We start from the raw sequence: 24,627 nt of genomic DNA, 5'->3' as shown, positions 1-24,627 counted from the left end.
CACTGTGTTTTCCCACCCACAAGCCCTGGAAACCCAGATGGCACTGTGGCTTTCCTGGACTCTTAGGAACTACATCAGATTAGGTGACCTGCCTGTGGAAGTATGGCGAGAGGAAACCTGCGAGTTCCTGAAAGGCGTATGTTCTCATGGCCACTTTTTCACTTGTTGTCTTGCTAAACAGATGTGAAATTCAGCTTCTTCCTCAACACATACGCTCACACACACACGCATGCCCTCTTATACAAAGCTGGCTTTATTGAAGGTGGAGGATCATGAGAAAGGGTCACATATTCAACTTATTTCAAATGACATAGCATCCCACAGTACACATTCCTGTCCTTTGTCTCCCCTCTCCCATCAAAGAGATTTCTCACTGACCCTTCCCTCCTGTGTTACCCAGCCTCCTCTCCTCATTCCCACCCCTACATTTCCTGGGCCAGCCTCTGAATCCTTCCCCCAACTCTTCCTGCAGGTTTGCAGAGCAGTTCTGCCCTCTCCAGGTCCTGCTCTCAAATGCCCTGAGGTGCTCCACGGACCACAGCACCACTGGGCTACAGGGACCCGCTCCCCTAGACAGACAATGCGGTTATACACGCCATTTTCCCATCACACAATTCCATTTTTTCTAAGTTTGGAGGTTTTTTAATCTTTTTTTTTTAAACATTCTACATCTTTTTCACTTTTTGTCAGAGACCATCAAATATTTTTGCAGCTTATAAGGCTTCAGTCTCACATTTTGTTGACATAACAAACTTATTTGCTTCCCAAATGGAAATTTTATAGAAGGATACATTCTGTCTTTCACAATTTGACTGATAGTTAAATTGCCTGCAGTAAGACCGATAGTAATTTTCTCTTTGTTGTAGGCCCTGAGTGTGTTCATAAAGCTTTCTTAAGTCCTGATGAATAAATGCAGAGTCTCATGTGGCTTTGAGAACTTAGAAAAACAGATTCTCCCATATTTGAGGGGCAAGGAACTACTATTAATCAATGACGGACTTTATACTAGATATTTACATCATTACAACATTAAAGTCAGTATAGAGTTAGTTTTGAGAAATGTTCTGAATATACATGTTTAATAACTATCTCAGGATATACTAGTGGCATCATTTTTAGTATCAAGTAGCTTTTTCAAAAAAATTAAGTGCCCCCATTTAATGGTTATTTTTTCTCTTATACTGGAATTCATACTTTTTGCAACTTTTCAAGTAACAGGACCAAATTTTAATGTCAAACAATTTCATAGACCACTCTTAATGGGGGAAAAAAAATTTCAAATGACCAAAACTATTGTGCCTTTAGCAACATTGTCATATTAATGTGCATTTTATTAATCACAAAATGCTACTTAAGTTAGCTACGTAGTCTCAGTAGATTGGATTGTTAGGAGAACAGAAGGTGAGAAGGTGGCGTCTGAGCTGAGACTTGACGCAGCTGTGGTGGGAAGATCAGAGGAATAGCAATTGTAAAGGTGTTGAGGTGAGAATGGGCCTGGAACGTTCCAAGGAGAGAGAGAGGCCACTGTGGCTGGGTGTAACGAGCGAGGGTCAGCATTTAAGAGGCTGGCAGGGAGCAGACACTGCAGGACTCTGAAGCCGAGGTCAGCAGACTGGCTATGACTGTGAGCACAGGGGAAACCCTGAAGGGATGTAAGCTGGGAGCGGCCCTGATCTGATTCAGTTTTTACTGGTCACTCTGACTGCTGCGAGGAGAATGACTGTAGGGCCAAGGGGGAAGTGGGTTACTGCTTTCAGGAGGCTACTACCCCAGTCCAGGTGAGACAGGGCTTGGCCTAGAGCAGGAGCAGCTGAGGAGGGAGTTGGGTAGAATGGGCATACACACCATGCCTATGTGTACCGCCCCACACAGGCGCCAAATGTGTTCAATAGTGATGGACACGCATGCCAACAACTAGTAGCCATTTGACATTTTTGGTTGTATGTATGGAAACACGGGCTCCTTTCAATAACACCAGGTCCCTCTTGAGAACCACTGCTTTAAAATACTGAGTAGGCGTGGCAGGAGACACATTTCCTCCTTTACATCATTAGGTGAACTTTTAGAAATATCACATAAACTATTTTCATCTGCAGAATACTGGCGGTAATTCTTTCGCATCAGTGCCCGATGAGGCTTAATTAGTTAATGCTTACAGGGCGGCGAAAAATGAAAACTGAAAAGTGTTTAAATGTCAACTATGACTCCAACTGTATCGTAAGCACTTAGCTCCGAAGCTTGCTGAGAATTCCTCTTCCAACCAGTAGCTATTCTCGAGGGACGGTAAGAAGGCAGGAGCAGCATTTTCTAACTGCAATCAACAATCCATCTATCACTTCACATCATTTTCCGGACAGGATATAGGAATCAAGTCCTGTAGAGAGGTCTTTCATCATCTTCTAGAAAACCACAAAATATGGTCATTTTTATGAGAAGAATAGATGTCCACAGAAATACCACACTATTTGATTTCATAAGAGAATAAACCTTTTTAGATAACTATCTACCTTGAAGCATCAAATCATTTTTATTTTAACTAGTTTTGATGGATATCTCTCTTAAATGTAGAGCACATTTCCCTACAGATAGGGAGGTATATTAGGTATGGCTTAACTTTTTTTCCACACTCAAGGTCCCAGTTCAAAGGAGTACAGTCAGATGTCACTTAATGACAGGGATACATTCTGAGAAATGAATTGTTAACATAATTTCATCCTTGTGCAAACATCATGGAGTGTACTGAAGAGGAACAAAACTTTCCACCCCAAAACGTGTCTCTTTAACATGACGATTATTTTAGGCTGATTATTTTTAAGAAACAGAAGACTCAGAAAGGTTTTTTGTTACCTCCTCCTTAACTGCCTAAAAAAATCTGGATTAAAAACACCTGTCTCAGGAAGTGTGCTATCACCTTGGCATCACAAGAACAGGGATGTGTAGACAGGGAGGAACCTAGAAAAGCCTGTTTGTTGGGCTCTCCTCTGTGTTCTTCTCTTTCTGTGTGGCCAAACACTTGTTTTCCAAACCTTTACTCCTTTTCACCTACCTGTGAATTGCCTTCCTTCACTTTGAAGTCCCTGACTCTCTCCACCCCCAACATCTTCTTTTGTCTTTAGCTGAGGATGGTATTTAAGGTGAGGACGTCAGCCATTTTGGCAAGTTACCCAGTTTTCTTGGGTTTCTCTCATGTATACATGTTATTAAACTTTTGTTTGTTTTTTTCCTGTTAATCCATCTCATGTCAATTTAATTCTTAGACCAGTCAGAAGAACCTAGAAGGGTAGAGGAGAATTTCTTCCTCCCCTACAGTACTTACACAAACCTAGGTAGTATAGCCTACTACACACCTAGGCTCTATGGTACTAACCTTATGGGACCACTGTCAGACACGAAGTCCACTGTTAATTGAAACATCGTTATGCAGCGCATGACTGTGATATGTTGTGATGTAAATGAGTGATACCTCCAGGAGCTGTCATATTCCTGACCATTGGTTACCACTAAATGGTGTGTCTCCTGTAGCATTTTTGTGGATTTTCTATCTTTTCTTTCACAGTGAAGCCATCCATTGTCACATATTGTAAGTGTCATTATTTTTGCTCCAATAATTCCCCATTCATTATTTTTAATCTGATGTACTCTGGATAGCTAGTTAAGTTGTGAGAATTGTGTATGAAATAGTGAGGGGGTTCTAAGTGAGATGAGACAGCTCTGTTTTGAGTTAAAGTGCTTTTACTTTTATAATCTCTACTAAGATCATGTGGAAGACTTTAGAACACTAGCATTACTTTATAAAGAAAAAGGAAAGTGAGGAAAGGATTTATTTTTATGATCCACTCTCACTGCACTGGTTTCTTATTGCTGCTGCAACAAATTACCATAAACTTATTGGCTTAGAACAACACAAATTTACGATCCTACAGTTCTGGAGACCAGAAGTCTGAAAGGGGTCTCACTGGCTAAGGTCAAGGTGTCAGTGGGGCTGGTTTCTTCTGGAGGCTTTAGAGGAGAATCTGTTGCCCGGCCTTTTCCAGCTTCTATAAGATGTCACTTTCCTTGACTCATAGCTTCCTTCCATCTTTCAAGTCAGCAGTGAAGCATCTTCACATCTCTCTCTGACTCTCACATTCTGCTTTTGTCATCAACTCTCCTTCTCTGACCCTTTTAAGGACCCTTATGATGACATTGGGCCTATTCAGATAATCCAGGATAATCTCTCCATCTCAATGTCCTTAACTTAATCACATCTGCCTTGTATCATAATCACAGGTTCTGGAGGGGATTAGGACATGGATGTCTTTGCAGGGGGGGGCATTATTTTGTGTACCACACTTGCCAAACGTGAGTCTCTTTAGTGTCGTGTTTGACATGGAAACAGCTGTTTATAATTTTTTTTTAATTATCAAATTTCTTAAAGCTCAAAAGGACCTAACAATGTAAACCTCTTAAGGAAACTGGAAGGCTTATTTTCTTTGTGTTTAAGTCAGGACGTAGGGATTCACCTACACTTCCTGTCAGGGCTAGGGATTCACCTACACTTCCTGTCAGGGCTAGGAATTCACCTACACTTCCTGTCAGGGCTAAGGATTCACCTACATCCCTGTCAGGACTAGGGATTCACCTACACTCCCTGCCAGGATGTAGGGATTCACCTACACTCCCTGTCAGGATGTAGGGATTCACCTACACTCCCTGTCAGGGCTAGGGATTCACCTACACTCCCTGTCAGGGCTAGGGATTCACCTACACTCCCTGTCAGGGTGTAGGCACGCAGAGAGCTCTCTTACCTCTATTACATCCTTAGAGGTCCATTCAGGGAGGCTCATCTACACACAAGTGGCCACAGTGCTGTCTGGAGTGGATCCCGGAAGCACACCCTTGACTACATTGCAGAGAGAATTGGGTGCTGGGCATGTGCTCCTTCTTTCAGGTGATTGGCTGGCTAGAGGCACTGTCTCCTATATTCAAAATACATCTGGCTCTTTGTTATACCTACATGTGGTACAGAGATAGAATCTGCATGCCTGTGTTAATAGTCTGTGTTAATGGAATAATGAGATTCTTCTACAAGTTGGGTAATTAAATAAAGAAGTATTTCAGTTTACTTTGAAAGAGGACAAAGATTCAGTGACACAAATTTAGAACTATACTTTCACACATTTGTGTGTTGGGAAATAGAGATTAAACAAGAGAGATGAGGTCTCTGCCCTTACTGGGTATATATTGTCATTTGGAGGGGCAGACTCAAATAAGCAAAACAAAAGAATCAAAACTGTGATTGGAGATTGTCATTAGGACCATGGAATAAATAAACAGGGCTGGGGATGATTAGTTGAACTTCAGGGAGATCCTCTCTAAGGCAGGACAGTTACTCTGAGCTCTGAAGGATCGAATTGTTCTAGACAGAGGGAACAAATGCAAAGATCCTGAGGTAGAAAAGAGCTGAGCACATTGCAAGAATGATTAAAGGGTCAATTTAGCTGGAGCACAGTGGTGACGGGGGAAGGAAAATGTGCAGTGGGACCCAGATCAAACAGGGCCTGTTGGTTTCAGTTGCATTTGAAGATAAACAGGGTATCATTAAAGTTTCCAGCAGGTGAATGGTATAAAGAGATCGATGTTTTTCTCAGACCATGCTGGCTGCCATGTGGAGAGCAGCTTGGACAAGAGCAGGAGTGGGAGCAGGAAGACCACTCAGAGAATCAGCACTGTTCCCTAGGAAGGTGGCCGGGGGTGCCCATGGAGACAAACCGAGGGGACACGTCCAAGGTATGTTCTGCAGGTAGAATCGACAGGAAGAGCTCACGGATTCATGTGGTGGATAGGAAAGCGCAAGAGTTTACAATGATTTCTCCTTTTTGGCTTTTAACTGGATGGATGGTAGTGCCATTTACCAAGAAGAGGAAGATCAGAGGGAAAACAAGTTTGTGAGAGAAAATTAATATTCTCTTTTGGATGTTTACTATTAAGAAGCCTGTTATTCACACAAGTTGAAACGTCAAGTTGGGTGTTGGACATAGAGTCTTTGGCACAGGAGGAAACCAAACACAGGTTGTGCCTGCTATAGCTGTGTTAGAGAGCTGCCTTCCTCAGGCATCACTCTGCCAGCATGAGTTTCTAACAAACTATCCACTCTGGGGTGACCCAGGTTTGCTACTTAATGAGGAAATATCCCTGAGGGATAAGAATCTATTTGACTTTTAGACCTCAGAGTCTGCAGCAGTCACCAGAATTAATGAATACCCAAAACTAAGGGGGAAACTTTCCCTTCTTCTCTCCCAGGTTCTTTGTCTGATCTAATTAAATTGACATAAGACAGATTAACAGAAGAAAAACAAACTTAATTTCATACATACAGGAGCTTATAGAAATATGAGACTCAAAAAAGAGATCAAAGAAGGCAGCTTTTATACCGTTTAGACAAGAAACAAGTATTTGTGAAGATTTGACAAAACAAAAGGTTTTGGGCTTGGGATACCAAATTAATGAATAAATAATAAAGTTGGTTTATATAGCCTTCTTAGCCTTGAATTCCCTGTCTCTGGCAATAAGGATGCCTTCTACCCTCCAGGTTCAAGGAGGTTACCCTTCACATGGGGAATTTATCTCCTGCTTACAGGGGAACAAAGGAGGGTCAGAGTATCTTTGCATCAGGACTGTTTCTTAAGTAACTTTAATTCAAAATAATCAATATGCCAAAGTGGTATATTTTGGGGTGGAATGTTCTGCTCCCCATCAGCACTTATGTATACTTAGAGTGTAACCAGAACAAACTACCAAGTGCCTAGCACACGGAAAGTACATAAAGCCTTGACGAATGAACGGTTTCCTTTAATTTCCGTATTTTTTATATAGTGAGATTAGCAAGTATGAGTCTCATCTTCCCTCAGAGAAAAGTAAGTTATTTATGGATCTGCATGCTAGACCAGTGCTTCTCAGACTTTAACATTCCGTAAACCATTGGGGCTGTGGTTAAAATGCAGATTCTCATTCAGTCAGTCTGGAGCAGTGCTTGAGACGCTGCCTTTCTAACAAGCTCCCAGTTGTTCCCAAAGCCACTGGCTCTCAAATCACACTTTGAGTAGCAAGGTAGTATACTCAACCTACCACCCTTCTATTTAATCAGGCAACCTTTCATGAAATGGACAGGATTAAGTGGGCAAGGCTTCTACAGCCAAGCATGACCATAGACACTGCTGTCTCCTGGGGACCTCTACAGCAATTATTTTTGATTTTATCATTTGACACTCAATATTTATTGGCTTATATTATTAGTTATCCTTCTATTCTATTCTGTCTTATTTTTCAAAGAAAACTAAAAGTGCCTAGAGATCAAGGAGAAAGCTCTACAATTTTTTTTTGTCCTGAGGAAGATTAGCCCTGAGCTAACATCTGTGCCAATCTTCCTCTACTTTATATGCAGGTTGCCACCACAGTGTGGCTGACGAGTGGTGTATGTCCATGCCCGGGATCCAAACCCATGAATCTGGGCCACCAAAGCAGAACGAGCCGAACTTAACCACTACACCACAGGGCTGGCTCCTACAATTTTTTTTTTGTATAACTAGCCCCCAACTCCATTTCCATACCTTGCACGAGGCAACTGCCCAAGAAATATTTGTTGACTAATGGATTTCCCTACTAGGGGTGATGAACCCATTAGCATTAGTTACACTCATACAGAGATGGCAATATGGCTTTTGTAATGAAGCTTAAAATTGTAATCAGGTAGATTTATAGTTATACTTACATGTAATAAAGCGACAGAATGTGTACATCTATGTTAATCTGGGTTAATTGCATAACAGGATTCTTCTAAAAGTTGGATAATTGAATAAAGAAGTATTTCAGAGCACTTGGACCTTTAACTGCTTCTCAATTACAAAAGGATTACGTAAAACTGTACATCCATATTAAAAACAAATTAAACCATAATCATGAATATTATCTGAAATAATAAAGTAACAGTGAGTAGCTGCTTGAAGTGAATTATCAGGAACATTTTAATGATTGTTCTTTAATTAATTGCTCCATAAACTGAAAGCTTCTCCGCCTCTCAGTATGTATGGCAGCATAATATTGTATTTCCTTCCCCAGATCCTCACTAGCAGCTGAACAGTTTGTTTGCTATACCACAGCAATGAAAAGAACATTCAGTTATGTAGGAAAACAACCCACATGTGGCTGCCATTTGGAATTCAGTACTGAATTACATACACCAATTAATATGGAGACCATTGTCTGAGTGACCGCCATCTCTCCAGGGGCCATCACTTCTCATCTGTGCTCACTGGGAAGAGAGCTCCTGGCACGGTAGCCAGAGCAAGCCTGCTGCAGAACTCCGAGGATGGCCAGCTCTGATCTCTGTCCACCAGCATATCTCAGAGACGCTGCCCCAAGGAGTGGTTCAGTCCCAGTAACAGCCAAGAGGAGGTGTAATCACAGCTGGCTTCTCTTTTCATTTTTCAAAAGTGTCAATTACCCAGTCTGTCATTCTTTAATACATACTTTTTAAGCATCTATTCTAGATAAACTGCTGTGCTTGGCTCTAGATAGAGATAAACGACAGAATCTCCCTCGTTTGGAGCTCACAGTCTGCTAAATGTAGCTCTGAGAGGACCGGGGCATCGTCTGGCTTGCTCACACTGTACCCCCGCATCCAAGAGAGTGCTTGGTTTACAACAGGTCTTCAAAAAACATGACTCAAGTGAAGGATTGGTGGATGGATGGATGGATAGATGGGTTTAGTGGATACACATAGATACATAAATAATTAACTTCTGGTTAAGAGAGTACTTTATATAAAATTATATACCAAAGCTACAATTTATAGAGCCCTCACTAAGGCATGCGTCAGGTACTGTCCTATGAACTCTGTACATTATCTATTTTAATCCTTACAATCACCTTGAGTAGCTGTGATTATCACACCATTGCACATGTGAGGAGACGGTGTAAGGAGAGGCCATGCATTGTGCTTAAGCTCACACTGTGTGGTAAAGCGAGAACTCAAATTCTTGTCTGCTGGCTCTAGAAGTCTTAACTGCTGCACTATACTGCTCTCTCCCAGCTTTCATAATAGCCAGGAGCTTCCAAATTGTGGGTCCAATTTTAAAAAGGAAAAAAAAAAAAAAAACGATGAGTAACTTTCTGCCGTAGGAGATGCTAAACGTGATAGCAAAAGCAATCTTTATCTTATTGGGAGACCGCTCTGCCTCCGTCAGGGTTTTCCTACAGTCGGGGCCCAAGAAAGAAGCAGGCAGCAGACCTGAGCTGACTCATTCATTGGTTAGAAGAGTAAAGTGACAGCTTTCCTTGGCGAGAACTCTCCTTTTCATTAGTAGCAGAAATCAGGTGGGACTCCTTTTTCAAGACAAGCTACAATAGAAAACCTCACCTGCAATAATTTTTAATATCGAGAATCTGCTATTGACAGCGGAATTGGAGAGTGGGGGCAAAAAAAGTCAAGATTTTTTAAAAAGTGATATTTTTCAGTGCAATAATTTCCAAATAGTACTGCAACATACAATTCTATATTAAACGACAAAGGAAGCAAGCATACTTGCCACGAATATTTGAAATGAATCCCGGACATAACTTCTGAAGATTTACTCTTCAGATTACTTACCCACCACGGAGCTTGGGAGGTGACAGCAGAGCTGCGAGTGTGTTGGGCAAAGTTGGCACAGAGAGCGGAAGTCAACACGTTGAACAGTCAGAGCACTCCCAGAGTACTGAGCACTTGGGACGCCAGGGAGACAGAGCTTATAAAGAGAGGTGGGATGACATCCAAACAAATTTCACCTCCCTTAAAATTTTGCTGAGGGCTAATCACCATTTTTTTCCGAATCTTTTTTCTCCACACTTCTAAACAAGTTCTAAGGAATTTCTCACCTTCTGTTGGATTCCACAGATTCCCCGCCTGGAGTGGAATGATACACGCTGAGGAGCAGGTCTCTCGACATAGTGTGATAGGCCAGGACTGGCTGTGCCAAGGAGCAGAAGGGTATTTAGTAAAAGCTGGGAGCAGTGGTTCTCAAAGCGAGTCCCAGCTCAGCAGCATGCACTAGAACAGCGGTCTGCAAACATTTCTCTGTAAAGGACCAGTGAGTAAATATTTTAAGCTTTGTGAGCCAAGAGGCAAAATGGAGGATATCATGATATGGATACTTAGATAACAATGGGGGAAATTAAATTTCCACAATTTTATTGATGAAATTCAAACTATAATATCAAGTTTAATTTTTTGTAATACAGATCTACTAATGAGAAGAATGTAATTCTTTTTGCGGGGAACAGCATTTCACTTAATTGGGGTTCAAAGTTAGTGTTTCCTATCATGGAATCAATTGCAAAGGTCCATCAGCAAGAACCATTATTAGCCTGCAGGCCTGACAAAAACTGGTGGCAACACAGATCTGGCCCTCAGGCTAGACCTGGGAACTTGTTAGTAATGCAAATGTTAAGGCTCTACTCCAGGCCCACTGAATCAGAAACTCTGGGGCAGGGCCAGTTACGTGTCTTCACAAGCCCTACAGGAAATTCTGATGCATCCTAACATTTGAGAACCACTGTTTTGAAGTAACTGTTGAAGGACCAGGATTAGCCCCACTCACCTGTTACTTGCATGGCAACAGCCATTTCTCAATTCTAGTCTTCAGCCCTACCTTCTCAGTGCCATTATTTTAATAAGTTTGGGTGTATATTTTTGTTTTAAAATAATCTTTTGGATCTTAGGATACTCATTTAAGAAATATGGCACACCCATGTCTACTCCAAGATTTCTAAGGAGAGAAGCAGGAACTCCTCTGGAAAGAGGCTCAAATCCTGTGAGGAGAAAGCATTTCTGACCAATGCCTGAAGGATGAACTCTCAGACACTTTGTTTTCAGTAGGTAGTCCTAGAGATGGGTAATGACAGCTCTGACCTCTTCAGCTGCTACCTCAGAGCTACCTCTGGCCAGTGAAAAATAAATGGAGCTACAGTACAGGTGCTGTTTCTTGATTGAATTGGTGGTCTCGGTGCTATGATCATTTCACACAATTTGTAAATAATATTTTTGAGGCAAACTCAGAGGGAAGAAATATAGAGACTGTCACCTGGGTTAATTCTCACTCTGACTCATCTTTTTCTCTCTAACATGCTACCTCAATTTCTCCACATGTACAATGGAAATAATCAATCAAACACCACTGGCAGAGTTGTCTTGAAAATAAACTTAGGTTTGTGAAGGTCTCTGCAGTTGACAAATGCTGAGAATTATTATTAGACATTATTGTGCTAACACACTGACAAGATGATGTTTACACTGACAAAAAGAGTACAAAGAACCTATTATTCATGCAATATCTCTCCTGTGGCTAAACAGACTGCTTCATTGTCCACCTGGCACCTTTTAGGTATATTGAATTTTTTGCTAAAAATTCAAATAGCTCTTTAGACCCATTGGTCAGGATGCCTCTGCAAACATTTAAAGTAGGTTCCCCACCAGCCTAGGAAGTCATAAAGAATCAGACCCAAGTGGACAAGAAGTGGGATTTTAACTTTCCTGTTTTAGAGTTATGGGGATGCAGGGAAGGGGAACATTTCCCCCATCACTCTTGGTTCTCTGGGCTGGTCTAATAATTAAATTGACACAAGACAGATTAACAGGAGAAAAAAAGACAAATTTCATTTCATATGTACAGAGGTCTCATAGATATAGAACCCAAGAAGTGACCAAAGTAGGCTGTTTATATACCAGTTAGACAAAGAAACAATAAATTTGTGAAGAACTGACAAGACAAAGAAACTTAGGCTTGGGTGCTTATTAGTGAAGAACTAAGCAAAGTTTGTTTACACAGCCTTCTTAGCCCTGAATTCCCTATCTCTGGCCATAAGGATGTCTCTCTACCTCCTGGTGCAGGGAGGGTACCTTTCACAGGGGAAATTTATCTCTCGCTTTCAGGGAGATAAAGGAGGGTCACAAGAGCCAGTGCTGTTTTTTAAGTAACTTTAATTCAAACTAATGAATATGCCAAAATGGCACATTTTGGGGTGGCCCGTCCTGACCCTCATCAGTTGTAAAGCCAGGAACGCTGTAGATGTTAGCAGGGAGCTCTTTTAAATTTTTGCCTGGGACAAGCAAAGAACTCAACGGATTTTGCCCTCTGAGGGAGCTCAGAATCCCGTTCCTTCTCTGGAATCTGACTTGAGCTTGAGCTTCAGTGCGATAGATACAAAGGTAAGACGTACACCCAAGCATGCATGCAGTGCTGGTGGATTGATTGAAGGCAATTTTAAAAGGAGACAGAAACAGAGGAGGTGGAGGAGAGTTTTGGAAATGTATCCTGAAGCAAATATTCAGCTCTGCATCTGCTTTAAAAATCAAAGTCATAAGAGGACAACTTAACTAGCACTGAAACATAGAAGGAAATAACAGGAAAAATCATTAATGATTGGAAGAAAGCAAACCATGTAAAAAATGCCATAGAATCAAGAGAACTATAAAATACTTTTAAAAAATGAAGATAAAATGTATATAGGGATGAATCCATAACTGTCTCAAAAACTTTTACCTTAATAGATGACGCTGTTGATTGTTATTTCTAATCCCCACTTCATGCTGTGCTTGGTACTTAGGTTGTTTGTGTAGTGAGTACATTGTTTTTTATCTTCTTTCCTTATGAAGCCAAGAATCCTAGAAGGAAAAGTACCTCAGTCAATTCCCAGAAATAATCCAGGCGGCTTTTAAATGTTAGCTTGTTGAGGCCATGCCGTCGGGTGCTGAAGGATTTTGAGGGTCCCCCAGCCCTGAGACCTGACCGTTGACCAATAAGTGATACTTTTGTCCTAATTTGCTTCCTCACTTGCTTTCAAATGGTGAGAGAGGCACTGGTTAGAACTTATAGAAAAATGCTTTTGCCAGAACTTACTTCTTTTCCAAAAGTAAGTTCTAGGCACAGGATAAGCAAGCTTTGCTTCTTTCCTAGCTTCAGAATCCTAAATGACTTTGGCTAAACTACAAAGTTTCGTGTGCTTCCATTTCTTCTTCTTCTTTCCTTTAAGTTTTTAAAAACCTTTTTATTTTGAAATAATTAAAAATTCACAGGAAGTTGCAAAGAAATGTATAGAGAGATCCTGTGAACCTTCGTCCAGTTTCCCTCCAGCGTTAACATCTTGCATCACTATATTATGATATCAAAACCAGGAACCTAACGTTGGTATCATCCACAGAGCTTATTTCAAGTTCACCAGTTCTATATGTACTTATCAGTGTGTGTGTAGCTCTACTGTGTGCAATTTTATCATGTGTGTGGCTTCATGCATCCACCACCACAATCAAGACGCTTCACTCTACTGTCACCAGAAGGTTCCTTGGCGCTACTCCCTTATGGCCACCCATCCCCATTCCCCACCATCTCTAACCCCTGGAAATCACTATTCTGTTCTCACTTCTATAATTACGTCCAGATCTTCATTTGTAAGTGGGTTTGGCATTTCATATCTTGTAGTTAGTTCAAGAATTCCTTCACAAGAGTTGTTCTTATTAATATTTTCTTTTTCACTATACTAATTACAAAAAGTATCCATGGTCACTTTGGAAATGTTGGATAAAAAAGAAAAATACACAAAGAAAAGAAATGAAGAAAACACTACCTATGAAGTCCCATCACTGAAGAGATAAGTGTCCCACAATTTTGACGTGTTTCTCTACACTCTCCTTGATTCTAGGATCCATCAAATAGAAAACTGAAGTTCTGAGAAATCAGGGCTTGTCAAGGCAAAATTGTGGACATAGAATTTCCTTTCCATTTCATATGAGTTAAGGAATGCTTTTGGAGGCATGTTACCAAAATCCAACTAATAAAGGCTTAATCACACTGGGAGTTTTTGTTTCTCACATACAAGAAATTGGCAGGGCAGGATTGGAGCACTGGTTCAGGCATGCACCAGGGACTCAGGCTCTTCTCTGTGCTCTAATATCCTGAGCAAGTTGGACACCAGTATACTGATCCCCAGGCTTAGAGGTATCCTTTCATCGGTAACATAAAAGCTTCCTCAGAAGCCATCTCAGGTCACACGGCCACTCCGCGCTGTTGCAGGATAAGATAAACATCTGGTTCCAAGCAAGGGACGAATGGATAAAGAAGCTGTGGTATATATACACAATGGAATACTACTCAGCCATAAGAAACGATGAAATCCAGCCATTTGTGACAACATGGATGGACATTGAGGGTATAATGCAAAGTGAAATAAGTCAGAGGGAGAAGGTCTAATAGCGTATGATTTCCTTCATTAAGTAGTAATGACAACACTTAAACAAACAATATAGATAATAACAACAATAAACAAACACATAGGGACAGAGATTGGATTGGTGGTTACCAGAGGGGAAGAGGGGAGGGAGGAGGGTGAAAGGGATAATTCGGTACATGTGTGTGGTGATGGGTTGTAATTAGTATTTTGGTGGTGAACATGATGTAATCTATGCAGAAACAGAAGTACAATGATGTACACCTGAAATTTTTACAATGTTATAAACCAATGTTACTGCAATAAACAAAAAATTTTAAAAAAATGATAAACATCTGGTTTCCCAATCTCTCCAGAAGACAGCAAGAGAGGAGGGGTTTAGCAGTAACTTTTAGAGAACCAAACAGCAGTATCTGTTGCACATTTCTAGCCATTTCCAAAATCATTTGTATTTGCACTTTAAATACACATTTACATTTTTTTTTAATTCTAACCTGCTCTTTTAACTTACTATATTATGAAAGTTTCATTTAAAAATTTTATGAAGTTACTCTACAGCAGGGGTCAACAAACTATGACCTACAGGGTAAAGCCATCCCACTGCCTGTTTTTGCAAATAAAGTCTCATTGAAGCACAGCCACACTCGTGCATTCACACATTGTCTGTGGCTGCTTTTGTGCTACAAGGGCAGGCTTGAGCACTCTGACAGAGACCACATGGCTGGCAAAGCCTAAAGTAGTTACTATCTGGCCTTTGACAGGAAAGGTTTGCCAGCCCTAACTCGACAGCATCATTTTTTGTGTGTGTGTAAGGAAGATCGGCCCTGAGCTAACATCTGCCAATCCTCCTCTTTTCTTTGCTGAGGAAGACTGGCCCTGGGCTAACATCCATGCCCATCTTCCTCTACTTTATATGGGACGCCACCATAGCATGGCTTGACAATTAGTGCATCAGTGCATGCCCAGGATCCAAACTAGTGAACCCCAGGCTGCCGCAGCAGAGCATGCGCACTTAACCGCTTGCACCACCGGGCCGGCCCTGACAGCATCATTTTTAATTGATGCTGATTTTCTCACTCTTTTTTTTTTTTTTGTGAGGAAGATCAGCCCTGAGCTAACATCCATGCTAATCCTTCTCTTTTTGCTGAAGAAGACTGGCTCTGAGCTAACATCTATTGCCAATCCTCCTCCTTTTTTTTCCCCAAAGACCCAGTAGATAGTTGTATGTCATAGCTGCACATCCTTCTAGTTGCTGAACGTGGGACGCGGCCTCAGCATGGCGGGAGCAGCGGGAGCGTGAGCACTTAGCCACTAAGCCACGGGCCTGGCGCTGGATGCTGATTTTCAATATGGCGGATGGACAGCCCTAAATTATATAACCAGTTCTTTTCTTAATACTGAAATTGTTCTAGTTTTCACCAGTATAAAGAAAACATTGATGAGTATCCATGTACATAATTTTTTGCATATATCTCTAATTAAAGAGAAGGAGTACAGTTTCATAGTTGAAAACCTACCTCAGAACTGCTGGGAGGATTATATGAGTTAACACACGCCTGGTGCTTAGATAAAGGCCTGGCATGTAATAAGTGCTGCTTGTATCAGCTGTAGTTGTTGTTGTTGGTATTGGGGACTTTTTGTCATTATCACCATGAGTAGTAAGTTAAATCTCTGAAAGTAGAATTACTCAAAGAGTATGCAGAGTTTAAAACATATTACATTGTATGCAAATATTTTGCTATGAATAATTAGGATCTTTTCTCAGGTGTTGGAAACGTTTTTATATATTAAGGATATCAACTCTTTGATGCCTATATTGAAATTTTTTTCCTTGTTTTTTAATTTTTTTTTTTGGTATTCATTAACTAAAGTGTTGAAAATTTTATGTAGTGCAAACTATCAATTTTTTCCTTCATGACTTTGGTCCGTGATTCCTGGTTGGAAAGCATCTCACTATCCTATGAGCCAATATATATTCACTTGCATTTCCTTTAATCGTCTAATTTTTAAACTTTTAAATGTTTAATCCATCTGCAATTCATTCTGGAGCATAGTGAAAAGCAGAGAACTATTTTTTTTTTTAACTGAATAGCTAACCTAGCAAGATTTATTAAAAAATCTTGACCTGCTGAGAAAAAGTATTACCTTTGACATATGCTAAATCTTTCATTGATTTACCCATCTATATATTTTTTCAATTATCTATACTCTCTTAATTATTAGAACTTTAATAATTTACTCTAATGATTATAATTATATAAGACATTTGTATCTGCACACCTTTTTTTCTTACCCAATTTTTTAAACTTTTTATCTTTAAATAATTATAGATTCACAGGAAGTTGCAAAGATAGTACAGACAGATCCCATGTACCTTTCACCCAGTACTTCCCAGTGGCTACATCTTACATAACTATAGTACAATATCAAAACCAGGAAATTGACATTGGTACAATGTGTCTATAGACTTCTATGCTATTTTATCACGTGTAGATTTCTGTAACCACAACTGCAATCAAGTTGGAAAACTATTCTATCACCACAAAGATCTCCCTTGTTCTAACACTTTATAGCTACACCCAGCTCCCTCCCTCCCCACTATCCTGACCTCTGACCACCATCTGTAACCCCTAACAACCCCTTATCTGTTCTCTATCTCTAAAATTTTGGCATTTAGAGAGTGTTATAGAAATGGAATTATACAGTACAAACCTTTTGAGATTGGCTTTTTTAACTCAGCATAATGCCCTACCAAAAGTTTGTTCCTTTTTATCGTTGAGTAATATTCCATGGTACAAATGTACCACAGTTGGTTTAACCATTCATCTGTTGAGGGACATTTGGGTTGTTTCTAATTTTTGGCTATTACATATAAAGTTGTCACAAACAATTGTGTACAGGACTTTGTGTTGATATAAGTTTTTCATTTCTCTGGGATAAATGCCCAGATGTATACATGCTGGATCATAAGAGTATGTTAATTTTTTAAAAGCCACTAAATTATTTTAAGAGTGACTACACCATTCTACATTCCCAGCAGCAATATATGGGAGACCCTGTTTCTCCTCATCATCGCAAGCATTTGGTATGGTCACTTTTTAAAAAATTTCAGCTGTTCTAGAAGACATGTAGTGATAGCTCATCAGGGTCTTAATTTTCCTAATGGCTAGTGATGTTCAACATCTTTTCGTGGGCTTATTTGTCATCCATACATCTTCTCTGGTGAAATGTCTGTTCATGTCTATTGCCCATTTTCTAACTGGATTGTTTGGGTTTTTGAACTGTTGAATATTAAGAGTTTTTTATATATTATAGATGAGTCTTTTGTCAGATATGTGGTTTACAAATATTTTCTCCCAGCCTGTAGCTTATCTTTTCATCCTCTTAACAGGGTTGGTCTTTTCACTGAGCAAAAGATTTTAATTTTGATAAAGTCCAATTTATTGATTTTTTTTCTTATATAGATTGTGCATATTGAAGAACTCTTCACCAAGCCCAAATCTGTCCCGCAGATTTTTTCCTATGTTTTCTTCTAAACATTTTATAATTTTATATTTTACTTTAAAATCTAATATATTTTAGGTTACATCTTATTTAAGGTGTGAAGTTTTGATCCAAGTTTGTTTGTTTGTTTGTTATCAATATGGACTCATGGGTTCTTATTTTATTCAATTACTGTTATTATTCATTTTATGTATACCCTTTGATCCAGAAATTCTCCTTCTAAGACTTTTCCCAAAGGAAATAATTAGTGTCTTGCCACTACTCTTTCTTTCAACAGTGCCTTCGCTCCTCATCCCTCCTTATTCTTACATAAAAACTTTAGAATATTCTACTTTGCTTTATGGAGATATAATTTACATAGCATAAAATTCATCCATTTTAGGTATACAATTTAATGATTTTTAGTATATTTACAAAGTTGGGCAATCATCGCCAAAGTCTCATTTCTGAACATTTCTCTCACCCCCAAAAGAAACGTTGTACCCATTTGCAATCACTTCTCAATCCCACCCCCAGGCCTAGGTAGCCACAAATCTACTTTCTGTCTCTATGGATTTGTCTTTTCTAGATTATCATATAAATGGAGGGATAATTCCCATATGTGACCTTTTGCGTCTGGTTTCTCTCACTGAGCATAATGTTTTTGAGATCACCCTGTTGTAGCATGTCAGCACTTCACTCCTTTTTATTGCTGAACAGTATTTCATTGTATGGATGCACCACATTTTGCTTATACATTCACAAGTTGATGGGCATTTGAGTTGTTTCCACTTTTTAGCTATTATAAATAATGCTGCTATGAACATTCATGTACAAGTTTTATGTGGAAATATGTTTTCACGTCTCTTGAGTGGATCCCTAGAATAATGATGATATGTTATAAAGAAAAACCCAGTCAGATTTTTACTGGAATTGCACTAAGCTAAGGGAATAATTGGCACCTTTACAATATTAAGTCTTACATCCAGAAAATTGATGTGTTCCTGCATTTATTCAAATGTTAGAACCTCCAACTCTTCTACTTACATAGGCTCCTCGGTTAATGGGATGCTGTCTAATATTTCTAATTTATCTTTATATACTTCTCTTTTGCCCACAGATCCATTGACTGTCTTGTTCATGGAAGGTGCATGATAGCTCCTTGCCAGTCAGGTGCTGTGATGTAAGGATGCAGCGGTGAACAAGCCCAAGGAGCTGCTCTCATCGGGCTTACTTTAGAGTTGAATGAAGGGACAATTTGCCTGAAATCTTAAAACAGCTGATAGAGTGGCAGAGCAGTGACAGTAGCTAGTGAATGAGAATGAGAAATGGAAGAATTAGTGTTCTGGGTAGAGGCCGGAGCCATCTTTCTAATCCAGAAGGTCTCTGAGATCCAAAAGACCCCCATTTTTTAGACTAGCATGCACCTAAGGTTCTGTCCCAATTCATCAGGCCCCCAGTGCTGGGAAGAGGCACGATGACAGTGAATGGATCTGTGCAGTCTTTGATAATTGTACGACAGGAGGGGAGGATGGGTGAACCACACCCTCAGACATATAATAACCTGCGACAAAGCCAATGAGACTTCCATTTACAATCTCATCAGTTCGTAAGATCCTGTAATCCCTGTAAATTCCTCAGGCATATTATTTATATTATGCAGGCTACTGGCCTATGTGATTGACAGCAAAACTCTAAAAAATGTTGGTGCATTTGTTTGGAGAGTGTGAGAAAGGTGGTAGCCAGAAAGAAACCTCCCACTCCGAGAATCAGTTTGGGGACAAAAATCCCAAGGAAGAGAGTGGACGGTAGTGGTGGCCACTAAGAGGAGAAGGCAAATGGCATCCTTGGGCCTGCTGAGAATAGGAAAAGGAAAGCCCAGAGAGGCTGTATAGACGAGGAAGGGCCTCTGGCAAAGGAAGAAGGAGAGCTTTCCACCAGAGGCACAGGGCTGATGATCCTTCTGCCCGAGAATCCTACCAGGGTGGGGGTGACAGAAGGACCTGCCTAGAAAACCCAGAGAATTCTGCAAACAAGTAGTCCATCACCATCAACCTCAAACAGAGATACTGTGATGAAAAAGTGTTAGATAATCTATGGAATGAACACTTCTATTATAATGCCAAAGATAGAAATACACAGAGGCATTTGAATTAGACATGAGCTTATCACCTGATTTATATAGAGAAATATTTATTAAATATTTTTTTAAAAATGGACTCAACTCTTTCTGTGTCTTAAAACAATACAGGCCCCTAGGTACTTGTCCCTCTGAGGATAGTGAGGTCTTGATTACAAATAACCAGAAGAGAAATCCCCTGGTGCACTTGAACCTTCTGCCGGTTCACTAAGGATCAGAGAGAGGGAGTAAACAGTACCCTAACTAATGGGGAGACAAAATGAAGGCCGTGTCTTGGACACCCGTAAGGAGAGAGAAATGATAGCAAAGGATTTGCTTGGAGAAAGAAAATGCACTAGGAAAAAAAATGAGATTCGACTGGGGAAAAGTGGCAACTAGTACCTCTGGGGTATTGTCCAGAGACACAGGTGGTTAACGAGCGAGAGAAAGCTGAAAAGCAGCACTGCTGAAAGCGGCCGGGAGAGACAGAGAACCAAACAGGGAGGTGTTTGCAGTGTGATCCTGGAGGTCAACGTCAAGTGGCAAAAGCAAAACTAATGGCCGAAGACAAAGATTCTTAGCTATACAACCATCATAATAGCTAAGGCCACTGTTTAAAAATTATATTCTTGAAGAATACTGGTGTTCCATAACTAGGTCAATGTGTCCCATGGCTCAAATAGATGATTGTGTTCTTTTCCAATTTTTAGGAAAAAAGTGTATCAAAGTTTCATAGTTTTAAGGTTTTCTCCATAAATATTTCTTAAATTTGATGTTTACTACATTTCTATGTAGAATCTAAAGTTAGATGGTTTGTGATTCAATACAAAATCATACATGAATTTATTTTAAGGAAGGTATCTCCAAACGTTCCAAGAAGCACTCTGAGATTTTCAAACATCCCACCTTCTGAAGAAGTTTGAGAAGCACTAACCCAAGTGAGGGCAAAGTCCAGAGCAGTATGAAGCCAAACCCAAGAGCTTCTCTATGTTGGGGGACATTGTAATTTTACTGTGTTTTGTATAAACCAATGTTTTGTTACACAAGAGAAGCAGAAACCCAGTGGCCTGATGAACATTACATAAATGACCTGTCTCCAGTCTCCACAGCTTTACATGAGAATGTGAAGCCTTGGAAAACAGGAAGGAATCTTTAAAAGTCATCTAGTACTTTCTTAAATCACATTTTTCAACACGAACTATTCAACATTATGCATCATTTAAATAGTGCATTAATATGAATTTTGCCTAAGAGGTTATGCAATATGCCCTTGAGAATTTTTATGGCTGCAAAAGCAAAGAGGGAGTCAAATGATGTAGTTTGACTTTCTGCATCCTTTAAATAAATAGGACTTTTCTGAGTCTCCACTTCACATTGTGAGGTGAAGGACCATCCAGGAAAAGGTACAACATTATCATTTCTGCGTGGTTTAGAACCCACCTCACTCAGAGACAGAGAGCCTAGCTGACTTTTTGATGTCTCTCTACATGGCAGTAGCGAGAGGTACAGATAATCAGGGAGCTAGTTTCATTGCCGGGTCCTGGGGCCATGTAACTTCCTCCCAGTTGGGGAGCGTGACTCCTTGCCCCGCCCTCACCACTCCTCGCCTGTGCCCTTAGCCTTAGCAGACTCCTGGAGAAACGCCTTTGCTGCTCACAAAGGGAAGCTGCGGACGGTCTCTGACATCCAGCACTTCTGCAGCACGTCCTCATGTGTAAGCTCCTCAAGTGACCGCTGCAAATCACCATCTCTTCTAATTCTTTCTCTCTTGGGTTGTGGATTCTCAGTCTTGATCATAATATACTTATTTCTGTAAATGGGGAAAACACAATTTCCTAGGCAAAAAAAAAGTGGAGCTATAACGTTGATTGGTATCAAATTCCAGAAAGTATAACTTTTCTATCATTTCATTAATATTAATGTCATCAAAAGCCAGAAGTTATAAGTGATTGGGAGGAATCTGAAGAAAATCTGTGACAGCTTCACTTTTGTGAGGTAAATATATTGAGCTCTTATTCGATTTGCTGTAAATACTCAGAGCTCTACAGACCTTTCCGTAGCCAATCCCTGATCCTTGAAGGAAGTGGCTTTGGAGAACAATAAAAACCAGAAATATTTAAAAATATTATCTCTGCTTTTTCTGCATATCATTTTCCAATAGACCATACAAATATTTCACCTCTATAAAAGCTGTGTAATCACTTTACTTCGCCTGTCAAGAAGTGATGTTGGCATCTTTCTTGCTAAAAAAGAAATATTTGTGATGCTTTTCTGACGTAATGATACTTCAATCTTCTTAGGTATAAAGAAGCCAGCTCAGATTGTTGTAAGATTTCATAGAAATTCAAAACTAAATTTAGTGTGAAAAATTTTGTGTGCTTTTCCCCTTCAGAAAAAAAGATTATATTGTATTACTCTGAGCCCATTTTAATCATTTAACATATCTTTTGTGGTTCTGATAAGATCAGAAGAGTTTCGCTGGGTAAAAATATGCTATCAGTGCCGATTGGTTTTATGTATTAGACACAAATACACATGCTTTTTGATGGGAATTTAGGGGTGGCAGTTTTCTCTTTTGCTATGACTCTATTTATGACCCTCAAAGATTATAAATATATTACAGATGTTACTATGGGGTCATCTAAAAGGTGTCTGTAATAAAAAAAGAATTGGGTGGTACCCCCTTCAAATATGAAATTTCCTTCCTCACTGTGGCCCTTTAGCCCCTAATGACCTGGAGCCCTAAACACTAAGATCCTATAGTTACTGTTCAGTAATTCAGCAGAGGAGTTTCCAAAACATCGTGAGGTTACGAGAGGCCTGCCACCTGAATTCCTAACCAGCGGCGCCAACTGTGGGACTCACATGAAGGTCCCAAGGGCATGGGAGTGAGACCGAGGAAACCTAAGCCTACTTCCAGACAATTACTCGGGGAGAGTTGAAGGTCAGAAGGTGAGGGGGTGAGAGAGTGACGGGGAGCCACTGCTGCTGGCAGGGACTCATTTGGAACCACAAGCAATTGGAGGAACCTTTCCCTGTCTTTTGGATCTGACCCAAACTTCACAGGTAGCTTTTACCCTCCATTGCATCTCCAGCTCCCAGCCCAGGGCCCGACACATAATGAGCACTCTATAAATATTCACCACAACAACCACGAACATCTGAATACGGCTTTACAGGTCTCAATGCCTGGACCCCAAGCAAAATCTACAGTGGTGGCTCCAAAATTTCTGTGTGGAATAGGTATACAGATGGTGATGTGGTGGATGGGGAACATTTACATAGTGAGTATTAAGTTTTTGCTTCCATATGTTAAGGGTACTCTTTGGGGTGGTGGAGACAATGGGGGACCAGAGAGCCTCTTCCCCACAACTACTCCTGCAAGCTGCCACTGCTGACCCTGTTTCTTCCCCACACTTCCCTTGAAAGAGAGGAGTTATGAACCACCCTTTATAGGCAATACAATATCACCTGGCTAGAAGGGGCCAAGTTACTTGAGTATAAATGGTCTGAATCCAAAGGGTAATCCAAGAGTAGAGTAAATCCCAGCTTTTAGAAAGCTGGATTCAGGCCTCAAATCTACCAAACCTGTTTTCTAGACAGATGCATAAACCAGCAAAAGCAACCAAGTTTTAACTTCCCTCTTCTATTTGAGCTAAAAAACATGCTGCTGCCCTATGTAAGAAACACATATTTGGCCACAAGTGTTATACACCTCTGGGTTCATTATTTGAAATAAATAGTTGAAAGCTAAATTTCTCTCTCTCTCTCTCTCTCACGCAGGCAGACGTGCAAAGATGGAGATCAGGTAAATTCTGTTCTCTCCTCTCTAAAATGAGAGGACTGGACTGGAGCAGTGCTTCTCAAAGTTGAATGTACACACAAATCATCTGGGCATCTTGTTGAAATGCAGATTCTGATTCAGCAGGTCTGGGATAGAGCCCAAGAGTCTGCATTTCTAACAAGCTCCCAGGTGATGCTGATGCTGCTGGTCCAGAGACCACATGCTGAGGGACAAGCGGCTAGAGTACCTGAAGGCGCCTTCCCATTCTAAGCATCTTCCCATCTCTGTCAGCGGCATTCTTGGCCCCTACTCCCTGGGCCCCTTACATCTAACAGAGAGGCAATGTCCACATCCTCACTGCTCACGTGCCCCCCAATTCTATGCCTTCACTCCACTTATCCTAATGTATTCCAGGTCAAGGGGAAGATCCATATCCATGACGTATTCCTTAACTGGTTTTTTCTCCCCAGTGATCATTTTCTTCTAAAGTCCTCTAGCACCTAGAGATTTAACCTCTTGCCTTGCATTGGTAACTATTTATTTTTTGATGAATCTAACTAAACTATAGGCTAATAAGGCCGTGTCCCTCAATTGTTTTCTTTCCCCAGGAACACTTGCAAATGGTTGGCTCCTTTTCAGCCTTTGGTTCTCAGCGCACACGTCACTCCTGGAGGGCCGCCCCTGAATACCCAGTCTCAACTCTTCTCTCCTGCTGCCCCCTCTGACTGCAACTTCTTGTAATTGCTTCGCAACACTCATCAAGTTTTGAAGTTTTCTCGCTTGTTTGTTTACCTGTTTATTATCTGCCCCCCCGCCCCTAGGAGAGATAGACTGTTTCTGCTGTTCCCCTCTCTGTGCCCAGTGCCTAGACTACACTATCCGCACTGCCTCACTATAACTTAGGAGGTGCCCAACAAATTTTGTTTGAGTGAATAAATGCAAGAATCAAAGAGCTGGGTACACAAGAGGTGCTCACGAATATTTTTACTGGAAGAATCCGAGA

At 40.5% G+C, this 24,627-nt stretch overlaps 1 protein-coding gene across 7 annotated transcripts in view; it reads right to left on the bottom strand.

Annotated features, from left to right (window-relative positions):
- Window positions 1-232: 232 nt before the first annotated feature.
- The window catches only part of LOC147915236 (uncharacterized), a 29,850-nt gene continuing 5,455 nt past the window's right edge, over window positions 233-24,627 (bottom strand). For 2 of the 7 annotated variants that reach the window (XM_087438871.1, XM_087438875.1), the window contains 3 exons: window positions 12,558-12,679; window positions 9,895-10,093; window positions 233-2,399 (listed from right to left, as the gene is read on the bottom strand). Coding sequence is in view for 2 of the 7 variants with exons in the window: in XM_087438875.1 (XP_087295001.1) it covers window positions 12,559-12,679 (121 nt within the window). In the remaining 5 variants the exon portion in view is untranslated. Of the gene's footprint in view, window positions 2,400-7,750; window positions 7,816-9,894; window positions 10,094-12,557; window positions 12,680-21,497; window positions 21,676-24,627 lie in introns of all 7 variants that reach the window. The other 5 variants (XM_087438872.1, XM_087438874.1, XM_087438870.1 and 2 more) reach the window with 5 other exon arrangements.

Source organism: Ceratotherium simum, chromosome 14 (assembly GCF_057802395.1).
Source record: "Ceratotherium simum simum isolate JZ-2026a chromosome 14, ASM5780239v1, whole genome shotgun sequence".
Classification (NCBI taxonomy): domain Eukaryota; kingdom Metazoa; phylum Chordata; class Mammalia; order Perissodactyla; family Rhinocerotidae; genus Ceratotherium; species Ceratotherium simum.
This window is presented reverse-complemented; position numbering and strand designations above follow the sequence as displayed.